This window comes from Mytilus trossulus, chromosome 4, assembly GCF_036588685.1.
Source record: "Mytilus trossulus isolate FHL-02 chromosome 4, PNRI_Mtr1.1.1.hap1, whole genome shotgun sequence".
Taxonomy (NCBI): domain Eukaryota; kingdom Metazoa; phylum Mollusca; class Bivalvia; order Mytilida; family Mytilidae; genus Mytilus; species Mytilus trossulus.
In genome coordinates, this window is record NC_086376.1 from 77,231,224 (window position 1) to 77,249,452 (window position 18,229).

The 18,229-nt window shown below is 32.4% G+C and overlaps 1 protein-coding gene across 7 annotated transcripts; it reads left to right on the forward strand.

The window, feature by feature from the left end:
• The first annotated feature begins 131 nt into the window (after positions 1–131).
• On the forward strand, positions 132–15,732 carry LOC134716015 (carbohydrate sulfotransferase 15-like). Of its 7 annotated transcripts, none has more exons than XM_063578680.1 (8): positions 132–230; positions 5,337–5,679; positions 7,185–7,500; positions 9,065–9,181; positions 11,559–11,715; positions 13,017–13,176; positions 13,547–13,694; positions 15,231–15,732. In XM_063578680.1, the coding sequence occupies exons 2-8, from the start codon at positions 5,380–5,382 to the stop codon at positions 15,476–15,478; spliced, it is 1,446 nt and encodes a 481-aa protein (XP_063434750.1). In that variant the 5' UTR covers positions 132–230; positions 5,337–5,379; the 3' UTR covers positions 15,479–15,732. The 7 variants fall into 7 exon arrangements, with proteins under 7 accessions (XP_063434750.1, XP_063434746.1, XP_063434749.1 ...); XM_063578676.1 differs by lacking the exon at positions 132–230 and adding an exon at positions 471–580; XM_063578679.1 differs by lacking the exon at positions 132–230 and adding an exon at positions 502–525.
• Positions 15,733–18,229: the final 2,497 nt, after the last annotated feature.

Sequence of the window (18,229 nt, forward strand, 5' to 3'; positions counted from 1 at the left end):
GATATCTCAAGATCAAGATCAAGATCTGCCCTGTGAATAAATGATAGTTCATAGTGACTTATTCGTTATTTTAACCCTAACAGGGACATACGATTAGCTTAGTTTGATCTAGCTTGGGTTCATTCATGAGGCGAGACTTGCTAGACCAATCAAAATCTGATAAACATAGTTAATCCAATGTGTGGTATTAATCATTATATCTTTTACCTTTTAAAAATAGTAGGAAACAGGTAAGTTTGTCTTTTGGGAATATTTTCGAAGAAATCAAAAGTTTGTTCTTTATTTTTGACCTATTTCCTTGACCACACTTGATAATTTGATTACTGCCAGTCTGTCCACACATGTATACAGCCATACACGTTTTTATTTTTCTCGGGGTATTTATAAACATGGTTTAGTTGTTATTTATATTCTCAGGTAACCCCTTATCCACCATTTTTACCTGGCTGAATAAAATATCGAATTCCGGATAATTAACCCGGGTATTCAAACCATTTGTTAACGAGCATGATAATTTATACGATAGTAAGTTGTTCATTCAAAGGTAAATATCAGGACTTAAGGAACTTACGACTGGAAGGTTTGTGTTTTGTTTGTATAATAGAATCCTTTAGTTAACAAAGTAAATAAACAACATTTATTAAGCCCTTTACTACATGTAACTACTATTAGTAGTATGACTCTCATACAAAACCGATAATGACCTTAAATAATCAACGCCATTGCAATACCAATAATAAAAATTCTGCGTCAGTCATTCCATACTTATGTAACTAAAGTTTCTAATCAAATCTTTTACAAATCCTTTACAAAATACCAGCCACATAAATGTCTCTAAAACTATACAAACGTGAAAATAAAAACAAACATAGAGACGATATATTTTCTCATTGATAAAACACAACTATTATCGCCTATTAAAAAGATAGTAGTATACACTTTTAGTTTCAAACTTTCTTTAACTTTTGCTGATGCATGTTTGCTGTATATCATCAGAGATGTGTGTCTATTATATGTCTCTGATATCATAAAAGTTCGTTCATTTTTATACACAAATTAAGTCGTTAGTTTCCTCGTGTGAATAGTTTTATATTTGTCATTTCGACGCCTTTTATTGCTGTCTATACTTAAGCGCTGACGGTATGGGTTTTTCTCATTGTTGAAGGCCATACAGTGACATATGCAGTTTTTCTAATCTATGTCCGTTGATCACTTGTGGAGGGTTGTCTCATTGGCATAATTCATACCACATCTTCTTATATTTGTATATCAACAACATAATTTGTAAATTTACTAATAACAATATGCACTTTTAAACCAGTTATATCAACACTTCTTACAAAAATCAACACTGATATGCATTTCAAATTTAATTAAGAACAGATGAAAAATATAAATAAAAACAATAATAGTAATTTCTAGACGGCTACACAAATACGCAATTATTTAATTAAATCAATTCTTGTATTCTGCTAACAGGTCATTCAAGGTTCAAATAAGATGGTTATGTACTGTCTCACCCCTTTGATATCCATCAGTGCATGTTAATAGTTATTCCTCGTTTGAAGTGAATCATATTTCGTAAATAAGGAGAGTTATTACCATTAAGTATGGGTACTTGTAGTAACTGGACACGACCTTGATCTATTTGCCTTTCAAGGGTGGGTAATTAGAATTTTGTAAATACATGACCTTGAATGCGACCTCTGAAAGATGATGAGACTGAAAACAAAGAATAAAACTTAAAACTTCTTATAAACATGACTTGATATTTAAAACTTATAAAATACAATGGATCTCATAAAATGGAAAGGACAGATTGGAGAGGATTGTTTTAAATTGATAAGTCTGATAAAATCTAAATGTGTCTCAGAAATGTGCACACAGAAATACATTCTTTATTTGTGTCAATAGAGTTAAAATCTACCTCGAAATCTACCCTAGTTCCAAGAAACTGTGTGATCGATACAAAAACTCATAATGATTTAATCATTTATTTAAAACAAAAGTTGAGTGTGTTAAACTTTAATAGGCAGTATCTGAATCCAAAACGACCCATTATCATTTTCATCGGTATCATATAGTCCATCTTACAAGTTATATTTTGCCATTTACATTTTCTTTAATTGCCATAAGCATTAAACTGGATTACGTCACTTGTCTCCAAGACTCCAAAATTGATCTGATTTTAAGCCAAAATAACCCAGTGCCTCAAATGCATTAAACAGTTGGCATGCTTTTGTCAAAATGATCTGAACATCGTACGATCAACGTTCAACTCTGGCTGTAATCACTTCCGGAGGACTGACTACATCATTATTTATCTTATTTGATGGATAGCCAGTAGCCGCACACATGTTTACTGTGAGTTAATTTCCAATTATATATATTCATTTATTGTTTATGATTGATTATTATACTTTTACTGGTTTGCATGTTCCATAATATTATCAACTTCTTTTGCTTAGTTTTGGGACCCCGTTTAACACAGTAATTTAAATTGTTTTGTTTTAGTAACATTTGATCTCTATAGACCTTAAGTTAACATGTTTAAAATTTTGATTTTGGCAAATTGTCATGATTCATTGTCGTATTTTCACAGTTGTATATAAATCAGGATAAATGATTATCTAATGTCTGTCACTGACGATGGGCTACTGTGTAATTTGTAACGACAGTAAGTTGATATAATCTTCATCTAAAATTACATACTCTGTAATCTTACTAAGTTTTAAAGACTAAAAGTGTTATCTGAACAAATGATTATCATGTAACTTCTATACTTCATCTTATCGCATAGATTGTACACGAACACAAAAGCAATTATCTTTAAAAGTGTTTAAAGCAGTAGGTATCGTGATATATAAATTAATCTTAAGTATACTTATACTGTATGCGTAGGCCAAGGTTAGGGACATTCCTCGTTCAAGGCCATTGCACATGCATCATCAACCTTAAGATCTTACCGATAGATAAAAGATGTAAACAGAGTAGATTATACGTCAATAGACGGACTTAGTAGCAAATATTTTACAAAGAGAGAAATCTTTGTACTTTGAGAAAATTCACTTAATTTTAATATAAATGTTAAGTATGAACAGTTGGTTGTTGAACAAATGTCATTTTTTAAGACTACAAAGCACTACTAAATAACCATCAGATGTGGAAAATCCTCCGTACTTTGAAAATGCACAACATTTCATGCTATATGTTAAATATGACCAGCTGATAGTTCAACAAGTGTCATGTTTTCAAACTAAAAAGCAGTTATATATAGTTATCAGCAGTATATAGTGAGCTTCGTGTACAGTAAAATACTAACATATGTACCCTAAACGTGTACGTTTATAATATCATGATTATGACATATGACAATGGTTAGTATAAACTGTTGGCATTTGAACAAGTGTCAAACATATTTATAACATTTGAGACTAACCCCAGAGTATTATGTATCTATTATACATTCGTGGTATTACATAAATATTGTATATATTGTTAACCTGGTAAATTGATTTCGCTGGTAAGTTTTACTTAAATTTGATTTTGCTGGTCATCATAGTCGTTTGAAGGTAGTTGAACGCATACAAAATAAATAAAATAATCAGTTGATGTAAAAAAAAAATCTGATTGCGAAAATGAATATTATATACACGCAGGGGTTGGGGTTGGATGTGGTTAGGGTTGGATGTGGTTAGGGTTGACCAACAGTTTGGTGAAGTGAATACTTTCCAAGTAAAACTGTTAACATATTAGCTTTTTATTATCGGATAATCCAATCATATATTTTATGAAACCAGAACATTGATTATTGTATTTATATGTACTTAATGTCCATGAGCAACTGTAAATGAATATTCACAATCCTTTAAAACTATTTCCCCCTTAGTCATGATATTTAAAAAAATCCATTTCCTTACTATTTACACAATTAAAACAAAACGTATTAAGTCTTCCCATAAGCTATATGTACCAGTAAGTAAATATTTATAGAGCATACATGTGATTTAATACAATAATTCTGACATGAATTACATAATCAAGACTTCCTTCCGGTTTTCGACAGTTTTTTGCAGTTTATTTATTGCTATAGAAGCTAAGACAATAGACTTACGCAACCAATATAAGCAAAATGTCTGTAAGAACACGTACGTCATCCATACGCATGTACTTTTAAAATGTGTTCATATTGTTTATAGTAGTCGAATACACACGTGTTGGATATATTAAAGAATTATAAGAATTAAACGCACCTCTTAGTGTTTACATTTGTGTTTTCGTTCGTTTCATTTTCATAAGTTAATTGAATAGTTAAGAAAGGATATTGGGTATCTATGACACAAAATCTAAAATGCACAGAAAAAACCCACGAGAAACAAAAAACACAAAACGAACGATCGATGTTCTTCATCTCATTTTTTCATGATTTCTTAGTCGGCAAAGAAAATTCCAAAAGGAGTGGAACCATAACGACCAGATGAATTTGAATTTGAATGTTGGCTATGAATTTCGAAATTTTAAAAGGTAAACCGAGCACGAGAGTTGTTTCAAAACCATAACGAGTCTTCGATTTCTAAATGTATAAACTTAAGGTACGGGGATTTCTGAATTTTTCAAATAAGTCCCAAATTTACCATTACAAGTCAGAAAAATTTGAATGAAACTATAAGGAACACGAGGAAGATCTTTCCTTTTATTTTACTGAGCATAAAGAATCCAATGTACCGTAATACTAGTACACGTAAGGTTAGGACTTATTTACTGTCATATATAAGTGAGAAGTTTTAAAAGCTATGAAACCATATTCAATCAACCATTTTATACATGTATGTACCAAATCAGGAATATGACACTGTTGTTCTCCATTCGTTTGATGTGTTTGAGCATTTTAATTTGGCATTGATAAAGGAATTTTCGTTTTGATTTTTTTTTTAGAGTTATTGTTTAACTTTTTTCACACTATCATGACTATTATTGCATATAGCACCTGCGGATCCAGAATTTTTGAAAGACCAGACAGCTGAAAATATACTCATAGTATACCATCGAGTTCAGAGACAAAAAATGTAGGATGAGTTGTATGATTAAAAAATCACATTAAAATTTCCCTAGAGTTTTGGAATATTACCAGATGAAAAATTATAATTCATAATATTTTAAAACGCATCGCCTCATAAATGTTTGCTCACCCTTTTCGGGGGGATATATAAATAATTGCAGAAATGAACGTATGGGTTCCAAGTAAAAAAATATGATTACGTGTGGAAGACTAGATGAATGTATCATGTGTTCTTATTAGAACTTGTGTATTTTAAATATCTCAACACTATTTTCAGGTTATAAATTACATATTGCCTAAATGGTGAGGATCCAAAGGAAATGGTATATGGCCGATGTTGTACTCAACAGATTGTTAAAATACTACTAAAATGGCTAGTCCGACCTCGGACAACAGCCTCGACTCTATACGTGGTTGCTGTTGTATGTGTGCTGGGAACAATGCTAATGTCACTTTCTCAAATATTCCATGTTCATACGACAACTTCACCACCTGCTCACCATTGGTCAATTCACTTTCTGTCAGACACGGGAATTCATGGCACGAACTTTACCAACACCACAGAAAGAAACGAAACAAAGTTCATTTGGACACATCCAGAAATAGACCTATTAAACAAGGTAAACAAGTTGTTAATTTTAGCTTCATTCTAATGCTAACCTTAATGATGATTATGAGACAATGAAAGAAAAAAAAAACAAAGAGAGATTAAAATTCCTGAAATAAACAGTTGAAAATATAGCAATATGAAAGTTTGAGATAAATGATGGTGCGTCACTTAAATAATCGATTTTCACGAAATGCGAATTGAGATATTATCAATGTGCTATAGCCATGATAGCATGAAAAAGAAACCAATGCTTCATCTATTCTTGTCAGAAATGATGAAGTAGATGTGCTGAATGAAACATTCAACTCATAATTCGAGATAAGTTAACTTTGCTTTGATAAAAAAAGTGGTTGGTTTATATATAGATAAGAAGTTGCGGTAGGATTGCCAATGAAACAACTATCCACCTGAGACCAAATGACGTAGATTGATCGATTGATTATTTGATGTTTAATGACCCTTGTAGCACTACCATGACTACTGTGGTATTTCGTAGCGGTCAGTTATTATTGGTGGAGAAAGTCAGAGTGGCCAAAGAGAACCACAAACCTTCGGTAAGGAAACCGAAAATCAAGTTACGTTTGTTGTCCATCGCACCGGGAACGTGCGGGATTCGAACTCACAACCTCGGTGTTGATAGGCTAGTGCTACAGTAGTTTGACTACATTGACTGCTCGGAAATGGCAAATGGCATAGACAGTAGCAACTATCACCGAACGGCCTATTTTGACGTCACACACAGTGAGCAAAACCCAGACCGCATAGCAGGATATAAATGGCACCGAAATAACAAAGTTAAAACAATCCAAACGAGAAAACTACAACAGCCTGAGAAATGTACAAAACAATACAAGAAACACAAATATATATGATATATAACAACAAACGAAAACCACTGAATTACAGTACAGGCTCTTGACTTGACTTGACTTGAAAAGCATAATAGTTCGTCATTGTCACCTTGATGTTCTGCTCTAAAGTCGTTTGTTATTTTTAATTATTAGATAATTTAGTCTGTTCGTCGATAAGTGGAGTGGAATAAAAAGAGGACAATTTTTGAAAGTGATAAAAAATAAAATCAAATAAAAAAATTAATACTAAAGTCTTATTGTTTAAGAGTTAATCAGTGTACCCTTATAATTTCATTTCATGTGTTGTTTTATTTTAAAGTTTTTGTAATGTATCTGCTTCTTTGAAACTATATACGATATTTGTATATAAAACATTTATTGTATGTAGAATTGTCACGTATATAGATTTATTCACAAGATTGATGAGTGTCATTTGGCTCTAGTTTTCAAGTTTAATGACATTTAAATAATCAAAATGTTGACAAAACAGGCGATACATTTTAGTGTGCCAAAACTACAAATCTGTCATTTCATGTATCATTTGCGTATTATTTATGCCTTAGACGATGATATCAATACATTTTGTATGAATATTTATAAAATATACCATGTATGCACTGTTTCCTTTGCCCGTGTTATTGATTAAACGCTTTCAATGTTTTAGGAACCATTCCATTTTTTAAAGAAGTACAAGAATCCATGTTGGCATGAACCTTTATACACCACGAATGTTTATCAGAACAATAAATACAGTTTACTGTCACCAAATGTTCGTAGCACCATTATTCGTTTAATGACCGAATGGAGCACACGACTTACAAGGGACCAAATACCTCAAAGACTTAGATGTTTACCGTATTTCTTTATAATTGGACAGCCAAAATGTGGAAGTACTGACTTATTCAGGAGAATTATACAACATCCTGATGTAGTCTCTCCTCCAATTAAAGAGCTCCATTGGTGGTCCAGAAACAGAATGGGTAAGGATCTTGTGACTGTGAATAACCAAGGATATATAATATATCTAATTTGAAGAAGTTTTTCTATGAAAATGAAAATATTGTTTTTCATCTGTAATAATCATATCTTTATGTAAGTGGAAATAGGTATATTCATATAGGTGAAATACATATAGTTGACCCCAGGAGATCTATACATTTTGCGAAAAATGGCATTTAGATTTCTAATCTATTTAAGCCCTTTTTATAAACCATATGAATGTATAGGTGACGTACGTATTATACATTGCATGTATATATCATCATAAACCGACAAGGCTTGTTATATAAGTGTTTCGAACTTTGAATAAGTGTACACTGTAAATATTTAAAACTTTCGTATTTGATTTGAGATGTTTGACCTTAATCCTCTTACTGTTAAAGTACATTCTGATTATGTACAATGTATATATAGTCTTACTTTCCTGTTTCCTGCCGTATGTTAGCATGAACGCGTCTAGTACGGGGGTTATCTGTTTGAATCATGACCTGGTTAGATAAAAAAAAACCTTAAAAAATAGTATTTGTTGTATTTTAACTTAGTCCATGACATCAATAAGCAGTAAAATCAATATGGACGGATCAGCTTTGAGTTTGAATACAATGTCGTCTTGGTCATTTTCTTCATACAGATTGTTTACCTTGTGGTCTAGCACATTAAATATAGACTTGCCGTGTCGGTCTAACCCAAGCAGCGTCAATGAAGATTTTGTTTACCTGGATACTCGTTTGTAAATAAACTTACCATTGGACGTTTATAGGCACCCACCAATCAATCAGTAAACTAACTGTCCTAGTAGTTCCACACTGGGAAAATGACACGTCCAAGATGGTATTTTTCATCAATCACCGACCCAGTGCTTTTTTTACAAACTAAAACTGAGGTAAACACATCAACTATAAGATGGGGTTGGGGGGGGGGTGGGGTTTGGGGGGGGGGGGGGAGAACAGGAACACGGAAGTGCAACAAAAACAAACGCCAGCTTACACGAACATTTTTAATAACAACTGCCATATTCCTGACTTGGTATAGGACATATTGAGAAAAAAGGTGGGTTAACCGGGTTTAATGGCTAGCCAAACATCCCGCTTTGTGGCAATGTTAAAAAAGATTATCGCTGAAAAGACAGAACTACGTGACAGAAACACAGCACACAAACACGTTAAAACATTCACCACAGAGAAAAGCGCAAACAAATTATATAAAAGTCGAAACAGTATGTAAACCGCAGAACAACAACTAACTATAGCACTGTTTGTAACAAAGTCTTCGGAAGAAAATATTCTTTGACATGTACTGTTTATTGTTAATAGAGGTACCAGGCTTATTATTTAATACGCCAGACGTGTGTTTCATTAACCGAGATTATGACTATTTTTTTATGTAATAAAAAAACCCCTGCATTTTGATCTGATAAATAATCCATATATCAGTAAATAAATATAAAAACAGGAGACCGATTTTCAATTGATCTCACAGGTGAATGTCAGAGGTTGCAGTCGTCTCGTGCAGCGTTCACTGTATTTTTATTATATTTGCTAACAGGTAAAAGACTTAACTATACCGATATAATACCCTTGTCAGACTATATAGACATGTTTGATCAGACAGCAGTTCAGATAGAAAGAAGAGGCGACGAAGCCAAACATCAAATTGTTACAGGTACTATTTATGTATTACTTTTTAGCTCACCTGGCCCGAAGGGCCAAGTGAGCTTTTCTCATCACTTGGCGTCCGTCGTCTGTCGTCGTCCGTCGTCGTCCGTCGTCGTCGTCGTCCGTCGTCGTTAACTTTTACAAAAATCTTCTCCTCTGAAACTACTGGGCCAAATCAAACCAAACTTGGCCACAATCATCATTGGGGTATCTAGTTTAAAATATGTGTGGCGTTACCCGGTCAACCAACCAAGATGGCCGCCACGGCTAAAAATAGAACATAGGGGTAAAATGCAGTTTTTGGCTTATAACTCAAAAAACAAAGCATTTAGAGCAAATCTGACATTGTGTAAAAATGTTTATCAGGTCAAGATCTATCTGCCCTGAAATTTTCAGATGAATCGGTCAATCGGTTGTTGGGTTGCTGCCCCTGAATTGGTAATTTTGAAGAAATTTTGCTGTTTTTGGTTATTATCTTGAATATTATTATAGTTAGAGATAAACTGTAAACAGCAATAATGTTCAGCAAAGTAAGATCTACAAATAAGTCAACATGACCAAAATGGTCAGTTGACCCGTTTAGGAGTTATTGCCCTTTATAGTCAATTTTTAACCATTTTTCGTTAATTAAAGTTATCTTTTACAAAAATCTTCTCCTCTGAAACTGCTTGGCCAAATTAATCCAAACTTGGCCACAATCATCTTTGGGGTATCTAGTTTAAAAAATGTGTGGCGTGACCTGGTCAACCAACCAAGATGGCCGCCACGGCTAGAAATAGAACAAAGGGGTAAAATGCAGTTTTTGGCTTATAACTCAAAAACCAAAGCATTTTGAGGAAATCTGACATGGGATAAAAATGTTTATCAGGTCAAGATCTATCTGCCCTAAAATTTTCAGATGAATCGGTCAATCGGTTGTTGGGTTGCTGCCCCTGAATTGGTAATTTTGAGGAAATTTTGCTGTTTTTGGTTATTATCTTGAATATTATTATAGATAGAGATAAACTGTAAACAGCAATAATGTTCAGCAAAGTAAGATCTACAAATAAGTCAACATGACCAAAATGGTCAGTTGACCCGTTTAGGAGTTATTGCCCTTTATAGTCAATTTTTAACCATTTTTCGTAAATTAAAGTTATCTTTTACAAAAATCTTCTCCTCTGAAACTACTTGGCCAAATTAATCCAAACTTGGCCACAATCATCTTTGGGGTATCTAGTTTAAAAAATGTGTGGCGTGACCTGGTCAACCAACCAAGATGGCCGCCACGGCTAAAAATAGAACATAGGGGTAAAATGCAGTTTTTTGCTTATAACTATGAAACCAAAGCATCTAGAGCAAATCTGACAAGAAGTTAAATTGTTAATCAAGTCAATATCTATCTGCCCTGAATTTTTCAGATGAATTGGACAACTGGTTGTTGGGTTGCTGCCCTCCAATTGGTAATTTTTAAAGAAATTTTGCCGTTTTTGGTTATCTTGAATACTATTATAGATAGCGATAAACTGTAAACAGCAATAATGTTCAGCAAAGTAAGATCTACAAATAAGTCAACATGACCTAAATGGTCAATTGACCCCTTAAGGAGTTATTGCCCTTTATAGTCAATTTTTAACAATTTTCATTAATTTGATAAATTTATGTAAATTTTTACCAAATATAGTTCTCTGTTACTAATGGGCAAAGTTCATGATAGATATAATTATAAGAAGCAAAATCGTTCAGTAAAGTAAGAACTTCAAACACATCACCATCACCAAAATACAATTTTGTCATGAATCCATTTGTGTCCTTTGTTTAATATGCATAGACCAAGGTGAGCGACACAGGCTCTTTAGAGCCTCTAGTTATATTTACTTTAACTAAAAAAAGACTACTGGTGCGGGGCGGTTTTTATGACTATGTTGAAGACCCATTGGTACACTTAATCTTATTTCTTTAGTGGGGTAATTGTGTCTTTGACAACTACCCAATTTCCATTTTCAATTCTATTATAGTTGTTTCATGAGCTCTGCAATGCTTATTTTAGTAAATTTTACAAATATTTTACTTTATAACATTTGTTTTGTGGTATGAGTGCCAATAAGACAACTCTCCATTCAAGTCATAATTTGTAAAAGTATACCATTATAGGTCAAAGTACGTTAAAAAACATATACCGTCATTCATTTTCACATAATCAAAATCATTTCCCCCATTAACTATGTATTATAGTTTTTGATAAACAAATGTCAATTGTAGAATAATGGATGTCAAATTCCAATATATTTATTTAGTGACTTTTATTTTAAACGCACAAACATTATTACTTTCATGAATCGATCTCATTTTTATAATGTCAAATATATTTTACTTTAAAACATGTTCACGCTTCACTGATTTAGGTGAAGCCAGTGTTTCAGTGATGTGGGAGAATGATGATTGGTGGCATCTACCAGAAAATATAGGACAAGATGAACCACTGTACACAAACGCTGATTATATGAAACACTTTATACCGGATTTGAAAGTTATAATTATTTTGAGAAACCCATCAGAAAGGTATGTGTTGAAATACACTTAATTATATCCCTATTCAAAGAACATGGGCTATATTGTATTAACTTTGTCCGCAAGTTCGCATATAACAGATATGTTCATTAAACTCTTCACATTTAGTCTTTATCATTCAAGAATACGATTGACATCAATTTTAGGATCAGTCACATTGATACTGCCTGTTTTCAAATGCTTTTGTGCCATGTGATTTTCTTACTACGACAATACGATACAACGTGTTGTTCATTATCATGATTATACAGACAAGATTTAAAGAGTACTGTTGTGCTTTGTTTGTACGTTGTAGAAATTATAGCGAACTGAAATACATATAATCTGGAATATATAGTATTAAGAAGACGTGGTATAATAGGTAATGAAACAACTCTCCACTAGAGACCAAATGAGCTAAACCAATACCCCATAGTAAGCTATAAAAGCCCCGAAATGATGAATGTAAAAGTGAAACTCGAAAGATAATAAACGAGAAAAAAAAACCACAATGACATGCAGAAACAAACGGTAACCTCTGAACTACTGGCTTTAGACATACACACCAAATAATGTGGCGTGGTTAACTAGTTTGCTTGGACCAAACCTGATAGATAGGTGTAATAGTACAATTTAACGTCAAGTTGTATAAATCAGTTTAAAAGGGATTAATTCAACAGATCGATACAAAGCACAAGGAAGCCTCAGCACAAATACAAAACAAACAAAGTATAGATCTGAGAGTACTCGGTGGATCGGTTACCGTTAAAAACATCCTGCACAAATAATAGATTTATAGAAGGGACCACTCGAAATGTTCGAATGTGTTGGTTTTTTTCAGCGAACTTGAAAAAGGTTTAATGGGTACATAAATGATGGTAAACTAAACAAATCACGCCCAGTGCTGCAGAGAATGGTATGTCTGTTTGGTTAAAGATAAATCCACTGGAATTGAGCCGTTAATCAGATGTTACGTTTGTAGGAATCATACTGAAACGAAAACCTTCTTATTAAACTGTGAAACGTCTGTGATGATCTCCTTCAGGTCTCCATTTCTTCTCTTACTCTTATTGCACTATTTCTTCAAGAAGTAGTTTAAATTTCGTGATCTTCATCCTCGTCGACGCACTTTGTAGAAACTACTTAGGTATTTCATTGTTTAATTGGTTTAGTACACACCATTTGTTACAAAAGGCGTGCATTGAACAAACGACCATCATTTAAACAATTGCCTTATTAAAAATGTAACATTATTTCACTTACATTAATGACTGATGAAAAATAATCAATTACGAAAATACGATTTTTTCCAGGTTATTTTCAGATTACCTTTACTTCAATCCCACAGCTAATAAGTCATTAGAAGATTTCCACAACAGAGTCAACTTTTCTGTGCAACTTTATGAAAATTGTTTTAATAACCATTCCATTCGCCACTGTCTTTATAACTACACAATAGGCATGGCATCGCAGGTTAGTTCGATTTTTCAGAGATATTTAGCTTATTTTTTGAAGGTACATCTTTAATACATTACTTTAACAGTAATGCCAATTGTGTTATAGATAGTTCCCGTTCCATATTGTTAAATGTCTTAAAAAAGATTACATGAAATACATTAAATTATGCTTGCATTTCAAAATCAACACTTAAACATTTTCTTTGGGAAGAAATATAAATAAAGGCAACAGTAGTTCACCGCTGTTAAAATGTTTTCCTTTTGAATGTGTTTATTTATACCAAAGTAGTACCTGGTGCTCTGACAAAAAGTATGAAAAATAAACATCTAAGGTTTGAATCAACTGCTTAAAAAATAGTTTAATGATGATTCTTTTTCTGGAACAGGTACGACTTAGGATAGGAGTTTATAGCGTGTATTTAAAGGATTGGTTGAAATTATATCCACGAGAACAGTTTCTTGTTCTTACTTTGAATGAGTACTCTGGAAAAATGCTAAAAACCATGAAGAAAGTATTCAAGTTTCTGAAACTCCGTAAGTAGTGCATACAGTACGACTCTGACAAATACCACCTATAGCTAATCACTATTTAAAGATTGGCTGAGAGCAGATTAATTATGCAAAGAGTAATACAACATTTAAGAAAATATCTAAAAAATGGAAATTATGTATACATATTTGCTTTCAGCTCAAAAACTAAAGCTTTTTCATTCACTTTAAGAACTACTAAATTGCCATGTTTTGGTCTTAAATATTCACAAACTCGTTATAACAACAACCAGCCTTTACTAGTCAGATAGTATGGATTATAATATATAAGATATCTTTGTCTCAAGTGGTGATTTTGACTTCAATAATACATCAATCTTTAACGACCAAAATATTGCAAAACACCTGTCCTACCTCCATGACGAATGTGTAGTGGGCGCCCCTTTCATAAAGTTTTACAAATACATGAAACAAATAGCAAAAGTATATTTTAGAAAAAAAATATAGTTGACCTAAAATTTGTTTCTACAACTGTCATTTAGCCAGTGATATTGTTATGATTATGACATGTTTATGATGTCAGTCAGTATGTTTTGTCAACAAATTTCCAAATAATAGATGCATGTTCATTGTTTAATGACAATCAACATGTATGAATGAAAACAATGTTAATTCGTTTTGATTATTTTGTTTATTTCAAGTTAAAAAAAGAAAACGTCTCGTTATAAATTTCATGCGTTCAAATCGCTTTTCTGGATTTATCTTCAACAGAGAAGGCTGAAACCACATATTTTAGAGTCAATGATGTTTAAGAACCGAAACTAATGACAAAAAAAGACAAAAATAGCCAAATCCACCGAAAGTCACCTTTTGCTTAAGGTAGTATAATGTTTGAATATGAAAACTCGTGATATCAAATATTTCAGGATAACAAGTTGGTACTTCAGCTGCGCGTTTTTTTTTAATCAGCCTCGTCAGTGAGTGGTGCTTGAATTAAAAAAAAAACAGTTGGGAAGCCAAATCAAGTACAAAATTAAAGAACATTAAAAACAATTACTAGTATTCCAATAAGGCAATCTATGCTTGAGGGTAGATAGCATTTAAGCTTGATAAAAGCTCATATGTCCATAATAGTATATTCTCCAACATAGATGCAACATAATCTTAAACTGTATTAACCAAGACAAATAGTTTTCAAATAATTAGTGTACATATACTGCAACAATAAATCGGGCACAGTAACGCGCTTATAGTTTCAATAAGAACTGACTTTGATGTTTCTAGTTGCATTGGTGGCGTTCATGTGCAAACCAAACATTGCTTTTTAGCAGGAACTTTAATAAAATATGTGTGGAGCCATTGTTCCTGAACAAGCCGAAGACTTTAAATATAAAAAAATAGAATCAGTGAATCTTCCAAAAAATCTCTAAGAAAAAATATTCATATTTCACGACAGTTCCAGTGTTATTCAATTGTAACACATTTTGTGAGAAGAGTCACTTAACATTGTTTGAGAAAATAAGGCTAAGGTCTTGTAACTATTTGATTTTCTGTACTATTACATATTATTTTTCTTAATAGGACCTCTTTCGAAAGAGCAATCTGAAGCAATGAAAAAGCTTAGAAGGCAGAATAAAAGAAAGTTTAAAGATAAGAAACTGGGAGCTATGATGAACAAAACCAAAGAAATGCTTGAGACATTTTATGGACAGTTTGATAGAGAATTATCAGAAATCCTTGGCTACGAGTTTTCCTGGGAAAGTACAGAAGAGCATAATAACAGTTACATCAAAAATGCTCCCGTTATTGATGATAATGATTATTTGTGAACAAATAGTGCGTCAGATCATAATATAAGAACAAACAAAGTATGACAGGGTATCTGATAACATCTGCGTCAAAAATGGTGCTTTAGTTGATGGTAATGACGACTTTGATCAAATTATGCTTCAGAACAGAAATATGTATGTAAGGGCTTACTAACAGCTGGCTCATATATGCTCCTATACTTTATAATAATGACGATTTTTATCAAATAAGGCTTTACAACATTACATAAAAACAAACAAGCAGCTGGCGTACACATTATATGCTGTAATCATCTTAACGTCAGGGATTCCATACTCTTTACACTTTATATTTCTAAAATGTATGGGATTAATTTCATTCATATTTTAAGGATTTTTTTACCTACTTGTGAACTAAGGCTGTTTATATGTGTGTACTGCCATTGGAGTATTATGTATATAGACCAACTAATTACAGGAACATCTGTAAACGTTGGAGCAACCTCTGTTGGTACTGTTTCTTTTTCAGTAAAACTTAATTACTGATTACAACCCCATCAACTATCATTAATTATTCTTATTTTATTGTCATTTCATTACTGCTATAGACATTCAACATGACTCTTGTCAACTCTTTTTATTGGATGCAAATTATATATAAATATATGACGAAATACTCATTTATAAATTATAATTTCACTTCAATTGTTTTTATTTAATATTTTATACTATGTATAAATGCTACCTTTAAGATATTCATATGTGTATATTTTATATTGTACATAATAAGTTAATGTTGACATTAAATGTCTATTATAATGTTTCGCAAATGCAATGCATTTAAGCATAATAAAATTAATGAAAATTGAAAAAAGGCGTAATTTGTTATTTTAAAAACTTTCAATAAACAACCAGGTCTCAATTTTTTTTTCCAAAAATGAAAGAAATAATTGCTACTGACATAATCTTGGGTTTTATAAAAACAAAAACCAACCATAAGTAAAACAAGTGTACATAACTATTCAAACAAGCTAGCTTGAGAGATATTTTCCTTAATTGGAGAAATAAAGGCAACAGTAGTTTACCGTTGTCAAAAGTCATAAATCGATTGATAGAAAACAAATCCAGGTTACAAACTACAATCGATGGAAACAAGGAACACCATTAACACTGAAGTACAACAAAAACAAACGCCAACATACACAGGAACGAAATAATAGATAACAACTGCCATATTCCTTCCATATGAAAAAAACAACACGGGATATATTCCATATCTATAGGTTTTCAAAAATAGACAAAATGTCTGCACAAAGATGTTTTGCTCGTAATAAGAATAATTATGCAGAAACTATCAAAAGACATGTCACCTGAACAAAATTCTACAAAATAACAGAACTACTGTAAACCAACTTAGTTTCGCGTATACTTTATTTCGCGTTGAGCCCTTTTTACCCCAACTCACGGCGATTTAATAAAGCGCATTTAAAATTCACTCCATGTTGTTAGTTTAGGAAAGATCAAAGTTTTTCGCGAAGATTTATTTTCGCGTCATTTTTCTACTCGCGAATGTCGCGAAAATCAATCGCTTGCAAACATAAGTTGGTTTACAGTATAAAGATGAAAAAAAGACATATATACCGATAGGGTTCTAGTTTGCAGAAAATAACTTAAGAATTTGATGTTTTACTAGTATTGTTTTAATCTACACTGGCGCTTTTATAGCTTACACATTGAAAAAAAACTATATTTACTGTATAATTAAAATGAGCTAACGAAAAGTACCTAAATTAAAGCGACAGCAGTTTACAGATGTTTTAATTTCGTAAATCGGTTAAGAGACTATCCAAGGTAACAAACAAAACAGATGATATCATATTAACTCCATAAGGAACGGGGCCTTGTATATTGAACAATAAAAAGTATACTAACAATAATGCCGAACTCTGGGGAAAATTCGAAACGGAAAGTCCGTATCTAACAAAATCAAAAACCCAAACACACCAAACGAATAATAACATGGAAATTCATAGGAACATTTTTTTTTTTGTTTGGCGACTGAACAATCTTTATTTATGTGATACAGTACTACATAGTATATGTAGCAATTGAAAATGATGTACATCTTTGATCAGAAACGTCAGATATGTACTTTTAAAAGTTGTACAACTTTGACTGTCCCTTTGGTATCTTTCGCTCCTCTTTTGGTCACATACGTCAGATTTAACTTGTTTTGTTGTACATCCTGGATCACGAACGTCAGATTTAAATTTTAAGTTTTTTTTTTATCTTGGATCACAAACATCAGGTTTAAATATTAAAGTTTTACATCTTGGATAAAAAAAATCAGATTTACATGTAATTACTAGTAACTCATCATGGATACCAGGACTTAACTTTGGAAATAGGCCAGACGCGTTTTTCGTCTACAAAAGACTCGTCAGTGACGCTCGAATAAAAAAAAGGTTAAAAAAGCCAAATAAAGTACGAATTTGAGGAGCATTGAGGACCAAAATTCATTAAAGTTTTGCCAAATACAGCTAAGGTAATCTATGCCTGAGGTAGAACAGCCTTAGTTTTTCAAAAAATTTAAAAATATGTAAACAGTAAATTTATAAATATAACCATATCAATGCTAATTCGTGCTAGCACAAAAAGTGCTGACTTCTTGGCTGGTGATACCCTTGGGGAAATAAATCTCCACCAGCAGTGACATCGACCCAGTTTTTGTAAATAAACTCATCATAGATACCAGGACTAAACTTTGTAAAGACGCCAGATGCGCGTTTCGTC